At 42.7% G+C, this 17079-nt stretch overlaps 1 protein-coding gene across 1 annotated transcript; it reads left to right on the plus strand.

Moving 5' to 3' along the window:
• Nucleotides 1–1082: 1082 nt before the first annotated feature.
• LOC103655248 (probable serine/threonine-protein kinase WNK2) lies at nt 1083–2456 on the plus strand. Its single transcript, XM_020552039.2, has 5 exons — nt 1083–1245; nt 1771–1951; nt 2047–2124; nt 2225–2259; nt 2352–2456. Exons 1-5 carry the CDS (start codon nt 1102–1104, stop codon nt 2454–2456), a joined length of 543 nt encoding a protein of 180 aa, XP_020407628.1. The 5' UTR covers nt 1083–1101.
• The last annotated feature ends 14623 nt before the right edge of the window (nt 2457–17079 follow it).

Here is a 17079-nt window from a genome sequence, read left to right on the forward strand (position 1 = left end):
GTTAGCTTTGTAATGGGGAATATATGTATTTGTAGACATACTATGTCTTAACACTAAATTAATTGAGCCATACTATTTTAACAGACATACTATGTCTTAACACTAAATTAATTGAGCCATACTATTTTAACATCCTCCATTCCAAAGTTTTTTATGTCTCCAGGCTAAATAGGTATGTGGCACTATTTGGTGAATTTAGTCATGTAAGTATTTTTCAGACAAATGGTAACTATTCAACATATGCAATTGTTCTGTAAATAGAGGCACATTGAGTAGTTCTATGTTTTTGTCTCAGTTCTATTAGCTCATACAAAAGATAATCGAGAATATCATAATTCACTATATTGGTGTTTCAAATAAGACCTTATATGGAGTAATGGAGTTTGTACATGCTACAAAGGCTCATGACCTTCCAAAGAGCACGAGCATCCAGAACGGTTATCTACTTGTGAGATGATGCTTTTAAGGTGAAAGCAGTGCTTAGGGCCTTAATTATTCAGAATTAGTGTCACATCCGATTGGGGGAGGCGTGACTTCCCCTTAATTAGAGGGTAGAATTAGGGGAAGTAGAGGGGATTAGAGAGGAGGAATGGCAGCCCTAGGCAAAACAAATTTTGGTGTTATGCTGTGCAATTATGGCTTACTAATTTTGTAATAATTCTCATTTGATATGACTTATCATAGCCATTATCATTGTAGGGCGCACGAAGTGTGCCTTCTGGTCTTGTTAGGATGCTGTAGTACATTGACTGGTAATATTAGGTCACAAATGATTGGATGATCCTTAGGTACCGGATTAAGCACAAGAAGGTAGACATTAGAGCTTTAAAGAAATGGTCAAGGCAAATCTTAAGTGGTCTTGTCTACCTGCACAACCATGATCCACCAGTGATCCATAGAGACTTAAAATGTGACAATATATTCGTGAATGGAAACCAGGGTGAAGTAAAGATTGGAGACCTTGGTTTAGCGACTATCCTGGATAATGCATGTTCAGCTCATAGTATCATTGGTAAGCAATTCATTTGATTATTGTTCCATTAGAAATTTATAGTTTTTCGTGTATGTAACCTCTGTTTCTTCTTAGGTACACCGGAATTCATGGCACCAGAACTCTATGACGAGGAATATAATGAGCTTGTAGACATCTATGCTTTTGGGATGTGTTTACTGGAGCTTGTTACATTTGAGTACCCATATTGTGAATGTTCAAATGCAGCACAGATATATAGAAAAGTATCTGATGTTAGTTTACTTGTCCATCCAATTACTTTTAGCTATTTCTTTCAGAGTGAAAATTCCATATGGATCTTGGCTAAACATGAAACCATAAATATGCATTTTAGTTAGGGCAATCTTCATTATTTTCTGACATGGCTATAAACGAGCAAACATACTTGTTCAACTGTGAGTACTATACTGGAAGCATGCCTGTGCCTAGAAATTACATAAGTAGCCGCTAGCATGATTCATTTTAAGTGTCATGATGTGTTGAACATTGATGAATAAGGCCTAAGCCATAGGCAGTGTCACATGTATATGTATGGTTGTCTTGTCTTAAACTATATGTCTGTGCTTTAGTATTTTTGTTCATAGAAATTACATAAGAACCACTGTCATTTGTATTATACTATATGTCTTGCCTTATACTTATATTATTCATGCTCTGCATGTCCTAGGAAATGTATTCTTCCTTGAATCGATGTTCTTAGTTCAATGAAGTCATATTTTTCAGTTTCATAATCTCTTTATTTGTGGTATATATGGCAGGGTGAAAAGCCAGGTTCACTGGCTAAGATTGGTGATCCTGAAGTAAAATTATTTATAGAGAAATGCATTGCTAAAGTCACTAAAAGACTTTCGGCAAATGAACTCTTAATGGATCCTTTTCTCCTAGATGTTAGTGATGAAAAAATATTCTATCCAGTGCATCCGAATATTAATACAACAGGTACATGACTGAATTGGAGATATCTCATGTTATAGATGTAGTTGCAATAAACTTTCTCGTTACCACATAACTTTACTTTAGAATAAACATGGCAGATACTGGTAGTCCAAAACCAAGCTCTAGTTTCAGATATGACGGAGTAGCATCATCTGCCGGTCGCCATGATCGCTCAGGTATAGTCGTGAAAAGGTGTAACGAACATGGTACCGATTTAATGTTCACTGGTACGCGGCTTCTCTCCTTTTGATATGTCAACCTTATTGTGAAATGCAGGTAGCATGTTAGATTCACATCCTTCTGATAACTATGTACGAGACACTGTGGATCCACATGCTAGAATTGGTCGAAGTATCATAGTCTGACACTTATTCTCTATCCATTTCTTTGTACCAATGCACAGGTCATGCCCAAAACATCCACTTCCCCTTTGATAGTGAAGCGGACACTTCAATCAGTGTTGCAACTGAGATGGTTGTGCAGCTCGATCTCACAGATCAAGATGTAACGGCGATTGCAGAAATGATAGATGTTGAAATATGTTCGCATATTCCTTCCTGATTGGGCAGCAGAGGAGTCAATTGACAACCAAGGGGATGAAGCTGCTCACTCTGAGACCCATAGTTCAGAAGGTGATGAGGGAACTTCTGAACTGCGTGATGAGATCGGTTGCCGCTACACCCACATCGGCAAATGTACAAGCTGCTCACTCTTTTCTTGTTTATGTTTAGATTTATATGAGCCATCAACTTAATGATGATTAACCTTGATTTGCAAATGTAGCAACAATATACTAATTTGATGTACTTTTTTCTAGGGTGTTCTCGACAAAGAAAGCTTGTACCTTAAAACAGGAGGATACAAGAAGCTGGAGTGGTTGTCTGAAGGCTTTTGAACTGCTTGAAGCATTAGTGTAGCTTTGGTGCTTTTGTGACTGATCAACTCTGAAGCAGCTAGAGTGATGTAGTTGTGGGCTTTTGAACAATAGCTGGAGTGATATGAAACATTAGTGATGTAGTTGTGGGCTTTTGAACTGCTTCAAGCTGGAGTGATGTCACTGTGGTGCTTTTGTGATTGATCATCTCTGGAGCTTTTGTGAATGATCTAGCTAGCTACCTGTAAATGATCTAGTTGTGAATGATATTATAATTGTGATGCTTTTGTGAATATATAATTATGGTGCTTTTGTGTTTATGTGATGGATCTATGACTGTGGTATACTGATTAACTGTGTATGTCTTTATGATTTGTGTATAAAAATCTGTAATTTGTGGTGCTTAATTAAATGTATATTATTAATAATAACAACTGTAAAAAGGGCGACTTTCTGTTGGTTGCTAAATGTATAGTATGACGACGACTTACAGTTGGTTGCTAAATCTATAGTACAACAACCCACGGTTGGTCGCTAAATATACAATATTAGCAACGGACGGTCGGTCGCTAAAAAGATGTCGGTCGCTAAAGCCTTTAGCGACGGCACTTACAGCGACCATCCTTATAGGTCGCTAAAAGTTGTTAGCGACCAACCGTAGGTCGCTGAAGGCCATTTTAGCAACCAACTGTAGGTCGTGGTAAGTGAACCGTCGTGTAGTGGTTGGGCCCGACTGGTCAGTCCCCTCCCCTTCACTGTCACTGACTCCCCTGGCCCGCCTGTCAGCGCTCCGCACGCGCGTTCACGCTCAGATCTAATCTTAATCGTTGATTTGTGATCGAGCGATCGAGATCACCCGATACCTGTTCGTTTGGAAAACTTGTTAAAAGCCCCCTCAGATTTTCGGAAATTAACCCGATGTCCCTGTGTTTTGCGCGTAGACCCCTGGGATCTTGGACAAAGAACCCCGGACATCAATTTTATCACAGAAATAGGCCTAATTTTGTATTTTGAATTCCAAATTTTGTTTATTTCATATATTTTGCATATGAACTCCAAATTGGGTGGTTCAAATTGCAAAATGTTCATAAGATTATTCTCTACCTGTTTAAATTATTATATTTCATTGTATACATATATTAGTTTTATGTCTAGGCTATAGGTGCATTTAAATTAATGGTTTATTATTTAAAGGGAAATGAAAAAGAAAACACTAATGATAATTAAGTGACGAACTTTGTGAAAGTAATCTCATGTAATGTATGATCCCATCTCTAGAATAAGTTTAGTGAGGTAATTAATTCATTAAGATAAATGAAGTTAAGTAATATAATCCACTAAGATAGGCGGTACTTAGAAAACCACAAACCCCTAGGTGTATTAGTCCACCTTAGAACCTAGACTTCTCTATTGTGTTTATACTTTTCTATTGAGCTTGTGTTCACTTGATTGCACATGTTTGGTGTACTGTTTATTTATCATTTCCAAATGTGTTGAATGAATGATTGCTTTGCGTAGACAACGTGCAGTCCGAGGTTTCCGAGTGTGTTGCAGTAGACTTCCCTGAGCAGCAATCTGGTGAAGGCAAGTGTCCTCTGACCCATTATGTCCTACTTATTAATTCACTGTCCCACATTACTTAATTGAAACCTAAGGATTGACTAGCTTTGTATTTATCTTGTCCTTAATTACCTTTTGGGTTATTATGGTTAGCTTCATGCTATTGCTTTACTTTAATCAACGAACATGATGAGAACATTTATGATACGCTGATGTTATTCTGAGTATGATGATGAACTTGTGATACTTTAGGGGACTCAGTTTGTTTTCTGAGTACCTCTCCATAAGGACCTGTTTGTTGAGAGACCACCCAGGATAATTATACAACAATGAGGATGGAATGGGATGCCCTTAGCTGATTAATTAGATGAACTTGGTGGTGTAGTTGGCTTTGCCGGAGGGCCATCAATGGGGGTTGGGGCATAGTGCTTGCTTTGCTAAGGGTGGGTGTCGAGGTTCATTCGATTTGGTTTTGTTAGTCACCCACCTTAGGGAGGAGTAATGTGTTTGTACGACTGGCGAAACTGAGAGCACCTAGAGGGGGGTGAATAGGTGATCCTGTAAAATTAAATACTAATAACCACAAAACTTGGTTAAGTGTTAGTACGGCTAAGTAGAGAGCTCTTGCGAACACACAAGTAATCACAGAAAAGCAATCACAAGAGACACGTGAGTTTATCTCGTGGTTCGGCCAAGTAACACTTGCCTACTTCCACGTTGTGGCGTCCCAATGGACGAAGGTTGCACTCAACCCCTTTCAAGTGATCCAATGATCAACTTGAATACCATGGTGTTCTTCTTTCTTAGACTTTCTCCCGTTTGCGAGAAATCTCCACAACTTGGAGCCTCTCGCCCTTACAATTGATGATCACAAAGAAGCACGGAAGTAAGGGAGGGGAGAGCAACACACACAAGATTCAAAGCGAGAGCACAATCACGCACACAAGTCACAACTCGAGCTCAAAACACAACACAAGGAGTTCTCAACTCAAATGGAGCTCAAGTCACTATCTCAAAGAATCGAATGCGTGAGAATGGAGTCTTGGAGTCTTAGGATCTTTCTTGTAAGCTTGGGTAACTCCTCCATGCGCCTAGGGGTCCCTTTTATAGCCCCAAGGCAGCTAGGAGCTGTTGGAGACAATCTTGGAAGGCTAATCTTGCCTTCTGTCAGGTGGCGCACCGTACAGTCCGGTGCGCCACCGGACAGTCACTGTAGACGGTCCAGTGCGGATCTCCTTCCTTTTCTGGCGTAGACAACTGTTGCACTTCAGCGTCAGTTGGCGCACCGGACACTGTCCGGTGCCCCCTTCCGACCGTTGGTGCAGGCCACGTGTCGCCCACCGATTTCGCTGCCGACCGTTGCGCAGTCGACCGTTGGCTCACCGGACAGTCCGGTGAATTTTAGCCGTACGTCGTTGAACTTTTCCCGAGAGCGACGACTTCGCCGCGGACGACTCACCGGACAGTCCAGTGAATTATAGTCGTACACCGCCGTCGAGTCCCGAGAGCGGTCGGTTCACCTTGGACTCGTCTGGCGCACCAGACACTGTCCGGTGCACCACCAGACAGTCCGGTGCACCCAGACCGAGCAGCAGTTGGTTGTACACAGCCAACTCTTTTCCAATCTATTTTCTCCTTGTCACATGATTTGCACTTCTTCAATCTTTGGCACAAATTAACACTTAGAGAATATGTGTTGGGCACTTAATCACCAAAACACTTTAGAAATGGCCCATGGGCACATATCCCTTTCAATCTCCCCCTTTTTGGTGATTTATGCCAAGACATCCAAAAGCAACAAAAAGAAGTGCAATATCAATGCAAAAAAGAACCAAATTATTTTTGACTCTAATTTGGCATATTTGGATCATACTTTGCCACCACTTGGTTTGTTTTTGCGAATCAAATTCATTTTCCTATCTCTACAACAAACTCACTTGTTTGGGCACAGAGAGACATAGTCCAAGAGTAAAATTGATTAAGAGCCAAAAACTCCCCCTTTTCCCATAGTCATAAATTCTCCCCACAAGAGACTAAATTTTGCAATAAGAGTGTTTTGGACAAATCAAAAAGTTCTAACTCTACTCTTTTCGAAATTTCACAAGTGGTGGCTGATCCATTTGCTTTGGCCTTAATTTCTCCCCTTTGGCATTAAGCACCAAAACGGGATTATTATTGGCCCTTTAACCCCATTGCCTCACCAAAATTGTCAATTAAGAGCAAAAAGGCAATAAGATCATAAGAATGAACTTGGAGGTGAGTACACTAATACCGGAGTGCAGTGGAAGTCTTTGCATGGTCCAAGTTCACCTTTCCCTTTCAATTCACTTTTGAGACTACATTAAGTAAACTCAAACACAAATGTTAGTCTCAAAGGGTCAAGTTGTAGCACTTCTCCCCCTAAATATGTGCATCACTCACACATGGACTTGTGAGGTCCGGGGATCCCTTGCACAACTTGAGCACCATAAATAAACAACAAATCTCATAAATGCATAAAGTAACTTAATCAAAGGCATAAAACACATGTATGCTATAAATCAATCCAAGTTACGCGAATTTAAGACATTTAGCTCACTACGCAGCCTGCAAAAGGTTTTCTCGTCTAATGGCTTGGTAAAGATATCGGCTAGCTGGTTCTCGGTGCTAATATGGAACACTTCGATATCTCCCTTTTGCTGGTGGTCTCTCAGAAAGTGATGCCGAATGTCTATGTGCTTAGTGCGACTGTGTTCAACAGGATTATCCGCCATGCGGATTGCACTCTCATTGTCACATAGGAGTCGGACTTTGCTCAGATTGTAGCCAAAGTCCTGGAGGGTTTGCCTCATCCAAAGTAGTTGCGCGCAACACTGTCCTGCGGCAACATACTCGGCCTCAGCGGTGGATAGGGCAACGGAGGTTTGTTTCTTTGAACTCCAAGATACCAGGGACCTTCCTAGGAATTGGCACGTCCCTGATGTACTCTTCCTATCAACCTTGCATCCAGCATAATCGGAGTCTGAGTATCCAATCAAGTCAAAGGTAGACCCCTTTGGATACCAGATCCCGAAGCAAGGCGTAGCAACTAAATATCTAAGAATTCGCTTAACGGCCACAAGGTGACATTCCCTTGGATCGGATTGAAATCTAGCACACATGCATACACTAAGCATAATTTCCGGTCTACTAGCACATAAATAAAGCAAGGAACCTATCATAGACCGGTATGCCTTTTGATCAACGGACTTACCTCCTTTGTTGAGGTCGACATGCCCGTCGGTTCCCATTGGCGTCTTCGCGAGCTTGGCGTCCTTCATCCCAAACCTCTTGAGAAGATCTTGAGTGTACTTCATTTGGGAGAGGAAGGTGTCGTCCTTGAGTTGTCTTACTTGGAACCCAAGAAAGTATGTCAACTCGCCCATCATCGACATCTCAAATTTTTGTGTCATCACCCTGCTAAACTCCTCACAAGACTTTTGATTAGTAGAACCAAATATTATGTCATCGACATAAATTTGGCACACAAAAAGGTCACCGTCACAAGTCTAAGTGAAAAGAGTGGGATCGGCTTTTCCAACCTTAAAAGCATTAGCAATTAAGAAATCTCTAAGGCATTCATACCATGCTCTTGGGGCTTGCTTAAGTCCATAGAGCACCTTAGAGAGCTTAAAAACATGGTCGGGATACCTGTCATCCTCAAAGCCAGGGGGCTGTTCCACGTACACCTCCTCCTTTATTGGCCCGTTGAGGAAAGCGCTCTTCACATCCATTTGAAACAACCTAAAAGAGTGGTGAGCGGCATAGGCTAATAATATTCTAATGGATTCTAGCCTAGCTACAGGAGCAAAGGTCTCCTCAAAATCCAAACCTGCGACTTGGGCATAACCTTTTGCCACAAGTCGAGCCTTGTTTCTTGTCACCATCCCGTGCTCGTCTTGCTTGTTGTGGAACACCCACTTGATTCCCACAACATTTTGCTTGGGACGTGGCACCAGGCTCCAAACTTCATTCCTATTGAAGTTGTTGAGCTCTTCCTGCATGACCAACACCCAGTCCGGATCTTGCAAGGCCTCTTCTACCCTTAAAGGCTCAATAGAAGAGACAAACGAGTAATGCTCACAAAAATTAGCTAATCTTGAGCGAGTAGTTACTCCCTTGCTTATGTCACCCAGAATCTGGTCAACGGGGTGATTCCGTTGGATCGTCGCTCGGACTTGAGTTGGAGGGGCCTGTGGTGCTTCTTCCTCCATAGCTGGTTCTTCTTGTGCTCCCCCTTGATCACACGCCTCTTCTTGAGGAACCTGTTCATCATCTTGAGTTGGGGAATGCACCATCGTTGAGGAAGAAGGTTGATCTTGCTCTTGTTGTTCCTATGGTCGCACATCTCTAATCGCCATGGTACGTATTGCGGCCGTTGGAACATCATCTTCATCTACATCATCAAGATCAACTTGCTGTCTTGGAGAGCCATTAGTCTCATCAAATACAATGTCGCTAGAGACTTCAACCAAACCCGATGATTTGTTGAAGACTCTATACGCCCTTGTATTTGACTCATACCCTAGTAAAAACCCTTCTACAGCTTTGGGAGCAAATTTGGAATTTCTACCTTTCTTCACTAGAATGTAATATTTGCTCCCAAATACACGAAAGTATGAGACGTTGGGTTTGTTACCTGTAAGAAGTTCATACGAGGTCTTCTTGAGGAGGCGATGAAGGTAGACCGATTTATGGCGTGGCAAGCTGTGTTCACAACTTCCGACCAAAACCGCTCAGGCGTCTCGAACTCTCCAAGCATCGTCCTCGCCATGTCGATAAGCGTCATGTTCTTTCTCTCTACCACACCATTTTGTTGTGGTGTGTAGGGAGTGGAGAACTCGTGCTTGATGCTTTCCTCCTCAAGGTACTCCTCTACTTGCAGATTCTTGAACTCGGACCCGTTGTCGCTTCTTATCTTTTTCACCTTGAGCTCAAACTTGTTTTGAGCCCTCCTTAGAAAGCGCTTTAGGGTCCCTTGGGTTTCTGATTTATCCTGCAAAAAGAATACCCAAGTGAAGCGGGAAAAACCATCAACAGTTACTAAACCATACTTACTTCCCCCGTTGCTAAGGTAGGCGACAGGTCCGAAGAGGTCCATATGGAGAAGCTCCAGTGGTCTTGATGTAGTCATCACATTCTTGTTGTGATGAGTGCTTCCCACCTGTTTCCCTGCTTGACAAGCTGCACAAGGTCTATCTTTTTCGAAGCAGACATTGGTTAGTCCTAACACATGTTCTCCCTTTAGAAGTTTATGAAGGTTCTTCATCCGAACATGTGCTAGACGGCGATGCCACAGCCAGCCCATGCTAGTCTTATCTATTAAGCATGCATCTAGATCGGCCTCCTCTTTCGAAAAATCAACTAAGTAGAGTTTGTCGTCTAATATACCCTTAAACGCTAATGAACCATCACTCCTAAAGACAGAAACATCAACATTTGTAAACAAGCAATTATAGCCCATGTGGCACAATTGACTTACAGATAGGAGATTATATCCTAATGACTCTACTAAGAATACATTGGATATGGAATGCTCGCTTGTGATGGCTATCTTTCCCAAGCCTTTAACCTTGCCTTGGTTCCCATCTCCAAAAATAATCGTGTCCTGGGAATCTTTGTTCTTGACGTAGGAGGTGAACATCTTCTTCTCCCCCGTCATGTGGTTTGTGCATCCGCTGTCGATAATCCAGCTTGAGCCCCCGGATGCATAAACCTGCAAGGCAATTTACACTTGGGTTTTAGGTACCCAACTCTTGTTGGGTCCTACAAGGTTAGTCACAATAGCCTTTGGAACCCAAATGCAAGTCTTATCTCCCTTGCATTTGGATCCCAATTTTCTAGCAACCACTTTTTCATTTTTACATGAAAGTACAAACGTAGTGTTGCAAACATGAAAGACAGTGGTAGGTTTATTACACATTTTCTTAGGAGCATGAGACACAAAATTTCTCCTAGGCCTACCATTAAAATTAGAACTTGAAGCAAGCATAGCATGTGAATCACAGGTATCATGATAATATCTCCCATTATGACTAGCAATTTTCCTATTATACATAAAAGCATGATTCTTTTGATTACTACTAGCCATAGGAGCCTTCCCTTTCTCCTTATTCGGAATGGGAGCCCTTTGGCTTGTTAAGTTCTTGGCTTCCTTTCGAAAGCCAAGTCCATCCTTAATTGAGGGGTGTCTACCAATTGTGTAGGCATCCCTAGCAAATTTTAATTTATCAAAATCTATCTTGCAAGTCTTAAGTTGAGCATTAAGACTTGCCACTTCATCATTTAGTTTAGTAATGGATGCAAGATGTTCATTACAAGCGTTAGTATCAAAATCCTTGCATCTATTGCAAATTACAATATGTTCCACACATGAACTAGATTTATTAGCTACTTCTAGCTTAGCATTTAAATCATCATTAATACTCTTTAAGCTAGACACAGTTTCATGACAAGTAGATTATTCAGAAGATAGCATTTCATTCCTTTTAACCTCTAAAGCAAGTGATTTTTGCACACTAACAAACTTATCATGCTCTTCATACAAAATATCCTCTTGCTTTTCTAAAAGTCTATCCTTTTCATTTGAAGCATCGATTAACTCATTAATTTTATCTACTTTTGCTCTATCTAAACCCTTAAATAGATCGGTATAATCTACTTCATCATCACTAGTATCATCATCGCTTGAAGTAGTATACTTAGGGGTTTCTCGAATACTTACCTTTTTCTCCTTTGCCATGAGGCAAGTATGGCGTTCGTTGGGGAAGAGAGAGGACTTGTTGAAGGCTGAGGCAGCAAGTCCTTCGTCGTCGGAGTCGGAGGAAGAGCAGTCCGAATCCCATTCTTTGCCAAGATGCGCCTCGCCCTTCACCTTCTTGTAGGCCTTCTTCTTCTCCCTCTTCCCGCTCTTTTCTTGTCCCTGGTCACTATCATTATCAGAACAGTTTGCAATAAAGTGACCAGTCTTACCGCACTTGAAGCAGGAGCGCTTTCCCTTTGTTTTGTTTTTGTTGGGGTACTCCTTGCGTCCTTTAAGAGCAGTCTTGAAGCGCTTGATGATAAGTGCCATTTCACTCTCATTGAGCCCGGCAGCCTCTACTTGTGCTACCTTGCTTGGTAGTGCCTCCTTGCTGCTTGTTGCCTTGAGCGCAACGGGCTGCGGCTCGTAGATGGGCATGGGGTCGTTTAATGCATCATCAACATACCTTGCCTCCTTGACCATCATGTGCCCGCTCACAAATTTTTCGAGTATCTCCTCGGGCGTCATCTTTGTGTACCTGGGATTTTCACGGATGAGGTTCACAAGATGAGGGTCAATAACAGTGAAAGACCTGAGCATAAGTCGGACGACGTCGTGGTCCGTCCATCTTGTGCTCCCATAGCTCCTAATATTGTTGACCAGGGTCTTGAGCCTGTTGTACGTCTGTGTTGGCTCTTCTCCCCTGATCATAGCGAACCTTCCCAGCTCGCCTTCCACCAACTCCATTTTGGTGATCATGGTGGCGTCGTTTCCCTCATGTGATATTTTGAGGGTGTCCCAGATTTGCTTGGCGTTGTCCAAGCCGCTCACCTTGTTGTACTCATCCCTGCACAAAGATGCTAGCAAAATAGTGGTAGCTTGTGCATTTTTATGAATTTGCTCGTTAATAAACACAAGGTTATCCATACTATCAAATTGCATTCCATTTTCAACTATCTCCCAAATACTAGGATGGAAACAGAATAGATGACTACGCATTTTGTGACTCCAAAAAGAGTAGTCCTCTCCATCAAAGTGTGGAGGTTTACCAAGAGGAATTGAAAGCAAATGAGCATTGGAATTATAAGGAATATGAGAATAATCAAATGAATAATTTGAATTAACCGGTTTCTTTTTCTCGTCATCGTCGTCTCTTGGTGAAGAAGAAGACTCGTCGCTGTCGTAGTAGACAATCTTCTTGATGTGCCTCTTCTTCTTCTCGTCCTTCTTCTTGTGGCTCGAGCCAGAGTCAGTGGGCTTGTCATCTCTTGGCTCGTTGAAGATGGACTCCTTCTCCTTATCGTTGACCACCATCCCCTTTCCCTTAGGATCCATCTCTTCAGGCGATTAGTCCCTTACGTGAAGAGAACGACTTTGATACCAATTGAGAGCACCTAGAGGGGGGTGAATAGGTGATCCTATAAAATTAAATACTAATAACCACAAAACTTGGTTAAGTGTTAGTACGGCTAAGTAGAGAGCTCTTGCGAACACACAAGTAATCACAGAAAAGCAATCACAAGAGACACGTGAGTTTATCCTGTGGTTCGGCCAAGTAACACTTGCCTACTTCCACGTTGTGGCGTCCCAATGGACGAAGGTTGCACTCAACCCCTTTCAAGTGATCCAATGATCAACTTGAATACCATGATGTTCTTCTTTCTTAGACTTTCTCCCGTTTGCGAGGAATCTCCACAACTTGGAGCCTCTCGCCCTTACAATTGATGATCACAAAGAAGCACGGAAGTAAGGGAGGGGAGAGCAACACACACAAGACTCAAAGCGAGAGCACAATCACGCACACAAGTCACAACTCGAGCTCAAAACACAACACAAGGAGTTCTCAACTCAAATGGAGCTCAAGTCACTATCTCAAAGAATTGAATGCGTGAGAATGGAGTCTTGGAGTCTTAGGATCTTTCTTGTAAGCTTGGGTAACTCCTCCATGCGCCTAGGGGTCCCTTTTATAGCCCCAAGGCAGCTAGGAGCCGTTGGAGACAATCTTGGAAGGCTAATCTTGCCTTCTGTCGGGTGGCGCACTGGACAGTCCGGTGCGCCACCGGACAGTCACTGTAGACGGTCCAGTGCGGATCTCCTTCCTTTTCTAGCGCAGACGACCGTTGCACTTCGGCGTCGGTTGGCGCACCGGACACTATCCGGTGCACACCGGACAGTCCGGTGCCCCCTTTCGACCGTTGGTGCTGGCCACGTGTCGCCCACCGATTTCGCTGCCGACCGTTGCGCAGTCGATCGTTGGCTCACCGGACAGTCTGGTGAATTTTAGCCGTACGCCGTTGAACTTTTCTCGAGAGCGACGACTTCGCCGCGAACGACTCACCGGACAGTCACGATGATTTGCACTTCTTCAATCTTTGGCACAAATTAACACTTAGAGAATATGTGTTGGGCACTTAATCACCAAAACACTTTAGAAATGGCCCATGGGCACATATCCCTTTCAGAAACCTAATGAGCAATTGCACACCAGGGGAATCTTTGTAAATGCTACGTAGTGAATCCCTAGCCATTCACCTCGGTAGTGAAGATCGGGTCTGTACAACCGAGGCTGGGAAGGGATCACGACTTGTGGGTAAAGTGTGCAACCTCTGCAGAGTGTTTGAAATTGGTATATCAGTCGTGCTCACGATTAAGAGCAGCCTTGGGATCCTCTTTGATTAGAATAACTTTGGATACTTTTATGATCATGGTAAATGGTGATGATTATTACTCTGGTTTCTGGTATTTCCTCCTTGAGGGAGTACTTTGGGTAATAACTTGGGTTTATTACTAAAACTTGGCTTCCTACTAGTAATAAATACATAACCAACTAAAATCTTAACCCCACATACAGTTAGTCCACTTTAGCCAAACGGGACATTTGCTGAGTACGTTGAGGTGTACTCACCCTTGCTTAAAACCCCCCAACCCCAGGTTGTCCCATTGCAATAAATGCTCAGGTGAAGATGAAGGCAACATGGAGGACTTCCAGGAGTTTCAGGACTTCGATAAGTTCTAGTTGTGTTTAGTGGCAAACCCCCAGTCAGCTGCCTGTGAAGGCCTTATCTTCTATGTTTCGTATCTGCACTTTGATTACGTTAATGACTATATTAAGTTAATGACTCCATGGATGTCTTGGACATCTTGATGTAATAAAGTACTATTTTCGCTATTATTTTGAGCAACGTGTGATGATGTCTGTTGGGGACTTGTTCTCAAATGCTATGAATTAAGAACAAGGCAACATAAAATGTTAAATATTAATGCCCTTCGTCCGCCGGAGCATCATTTTCACAAGGATTTAATGATCCTCGGACGAAGGTCACGGGCATAATACTACGAAGGTTTTCACCTTCGTAAATGAACTTATAAAAATAATACAAAGTAAAGTAAAGCATGAAATATTAAAGTTAAATACATTGAAAATAAACGACATCATTCACATATCTTATTAAACGAATTTTGAATATCTGAACACAATGTTTAGGCACATTTATACCTTTGCCTTGGCAAACAATAATTCCTGAATGATGCGTTAGCAATTACCGGAATGCGTGAACAGTAAAGGAATATTGTTCACTATTTATAGGCACGGGACACAGCTCATGAGGAATTACAATTATGCCCCTCATAAAAGTTTACAACAATGACTCAGACCCTTATGGGTTAAAAGGTCATTCTATCTTTAAGTCGATTCGACCCTTCAGCTTCAGATATGCTGTAGTTCCGAAGCTTTGTAAACGGTGTCTTCTGCATCATGTTCAAGCAGCTTCAGCCGAAGCTGTTTCTTTCCGCAGGACCTTCAGCGACGAAGCATGGTCCCAACAGTAGCCCCTTCGCGGTGCTAGATCGTTTTTCGTAACGAGCTTGATCCGTGAAAAAAGTCTCTTAGGCTTCAGGAAGCCGAAGGTCCGAAAAACACCTTCCCTGAGCTCGTTGTCGAGAAACGATACAGTTTCCAAGCGCAGAGCGGTCCCACCGTGCAGGTTCACTATTCCGGTTTTTGCGGCCCACCGTTCAGCGGGTGCGAGCAACTGTTTGCCTGGTGTAAAAATCCTGACGATTCACCTTCTTACCTGCAGCACTATATAAACAGACGGGTAGGTGTGAAGTTACCACAGCATTCATTGCTATTGCACTGTTTTGTTACCAAAATTTTTAACCATAGCCGAAGCTTGACTTTCGCATTCAAACGAAGCTCCAGTTTGGTGTTTGCTTCGTCAGAAGAAGAGCTTCAGAAGAAAAGGTTATTAATTTCCAAGAAATTTTTCAAGAAATTCAAAATTAAATGGCCAGAGTGCGCTCTACTGCTAGAGTTGAACGCGAGGGAGACGAAGCCGAAGGTGTGGAAACTGTTCCTATCTCTGAAGCAATGAAGCGATCTGGATTGATGACATCGGAAGACATCCCTGCTGCTGAAGCAGAACAAGCAGATATTGAGGAGGCTGATTCTGACGGTGATTACAATATCGCAGTACCGAGCAAGCCTAGTCATCTGGACTTCGGAAAGTCGACCATCTCGAAGGCTGATTTCCCAAAGATGGTGAAGTCGGGCTACTTTAGCGAAGATGAGAAAAAGCTGATTCGCTTTGGTGAAGAAGAAATTACCCCGAAGCCTCAGAAAGATGAAATAGTGATTTTCAAGAGTTTCCTCAAAGCTGGTTTGAGATTTCCTTTGAATAGGATGATTGCTGATGTGCTAAAAAAGTTTGGGATCTATTTTCATCAACTAACTCCTAACGCTATTGTTAGGCTTAGTGTTTATATTTGGGCTCTCCGAAGCCAGGGGGTGGAGCCATTTGCCGAAGGTTTCTGCCGAGTACACGAGCTACACTACCAAACTAAGGCTAGAAAGGATGGGCTTCATGAAAATTTTGGTTGTTACAATTTCGCCTATCGGAAAACTACAAAATTTCATGTGATCAGCTACCGAAGCAAGTGGCCGGCAGGCTGGAAATCGGAATGGTTCTACATCAAAGTTGATGACGACAAGGAGAAGCTTGTACAGAGTCCGCTTGAACTAATCTTCGGAGAAACCCGACCCTAGTGCAATATGACACCAGAAGGTCCAACCCAAACGGCGTTGGCTGAATTAAGAATTATTGCAGAGCACATTGGCACTAGGGATTTGGTGCAGGAATTTCTGGCTTTCAAAGTATTTCCAACTATGAAGGAATGGGCTATGCCGAAGCTTAAAGGAGAGAAGAAAGAGGGGCAGCTTGTCCGACTACCCTATCATTATAAATTCAAGAAATATTTTAAGGCACCCTGCCAAGAATGGCTCGAAACAATCGAAATAATGAGCACTGAAATTCTTGGAAATTACTCTAAAAAAGAGGACCAATTGATGACAGCAGCCTTCGGCACCCGGCCGAAACGAAGGCTAAACAGAGTGCTTGATGCTATAGGCTTTGAATATCCTGATTATGGGCGATTAGGCGGAGATGCTGGAGGCCCGAAGAGAAAAAGAATTGCCAGCGCCGTTGACGAAGAAAGCACCAAAGTGGCCAAAAAGAAAAAGGAAATTTCTGAAAAGCTGAGCCCTGAGCCGAAGGTGGCTGCTGCAAGAAAAAGGAAAATTGCATCTCCAGAACCGAAAGCATTGGTTCAAGAAGAAGAAACTCCTGCGACACCTTCTGCTGCCGAAGTAGAAGAGATTCTGAAGGTAATGACTGAACCTTTGCCTGTCAAGCTAAGTCCGCTGGCGCCGGAACTGACAAAGTTTTTTCAGAAGGACAAAGAAGCTTCGGCAGCAGAAAGTCTTGCACTGCCGAAGAAACGAAAAATTATTCAAATAGCAGATGTGATTCATCAGACGCCGCCACCGGCGACAGTGTCAAAAATTGTTTCTGCCGAGACCGTTGAAGCCGAAGGTGCCACAGCCGAAGCCACCAGAGTGGAAACCACTGAAGCTGAAACCGGCGAAGCCGAAGCTACCGG

The sequence above is a fragment of the Zea mays genome, chromosome 4 (genome assembly GCF_902167145.1).
Source record: "Zea mays cultivar B73 chromosome 4, Zm-B73-REFERENCE-NAM-5.0, whole genome shotgun sequence".
Taxonomy (NCBI): domain Eukaryota; kingdom Viridiplantae; phylum Streptophyta; class Magnoliopsida; order Poales; family Poaceae; genus Zea; species Zea mays.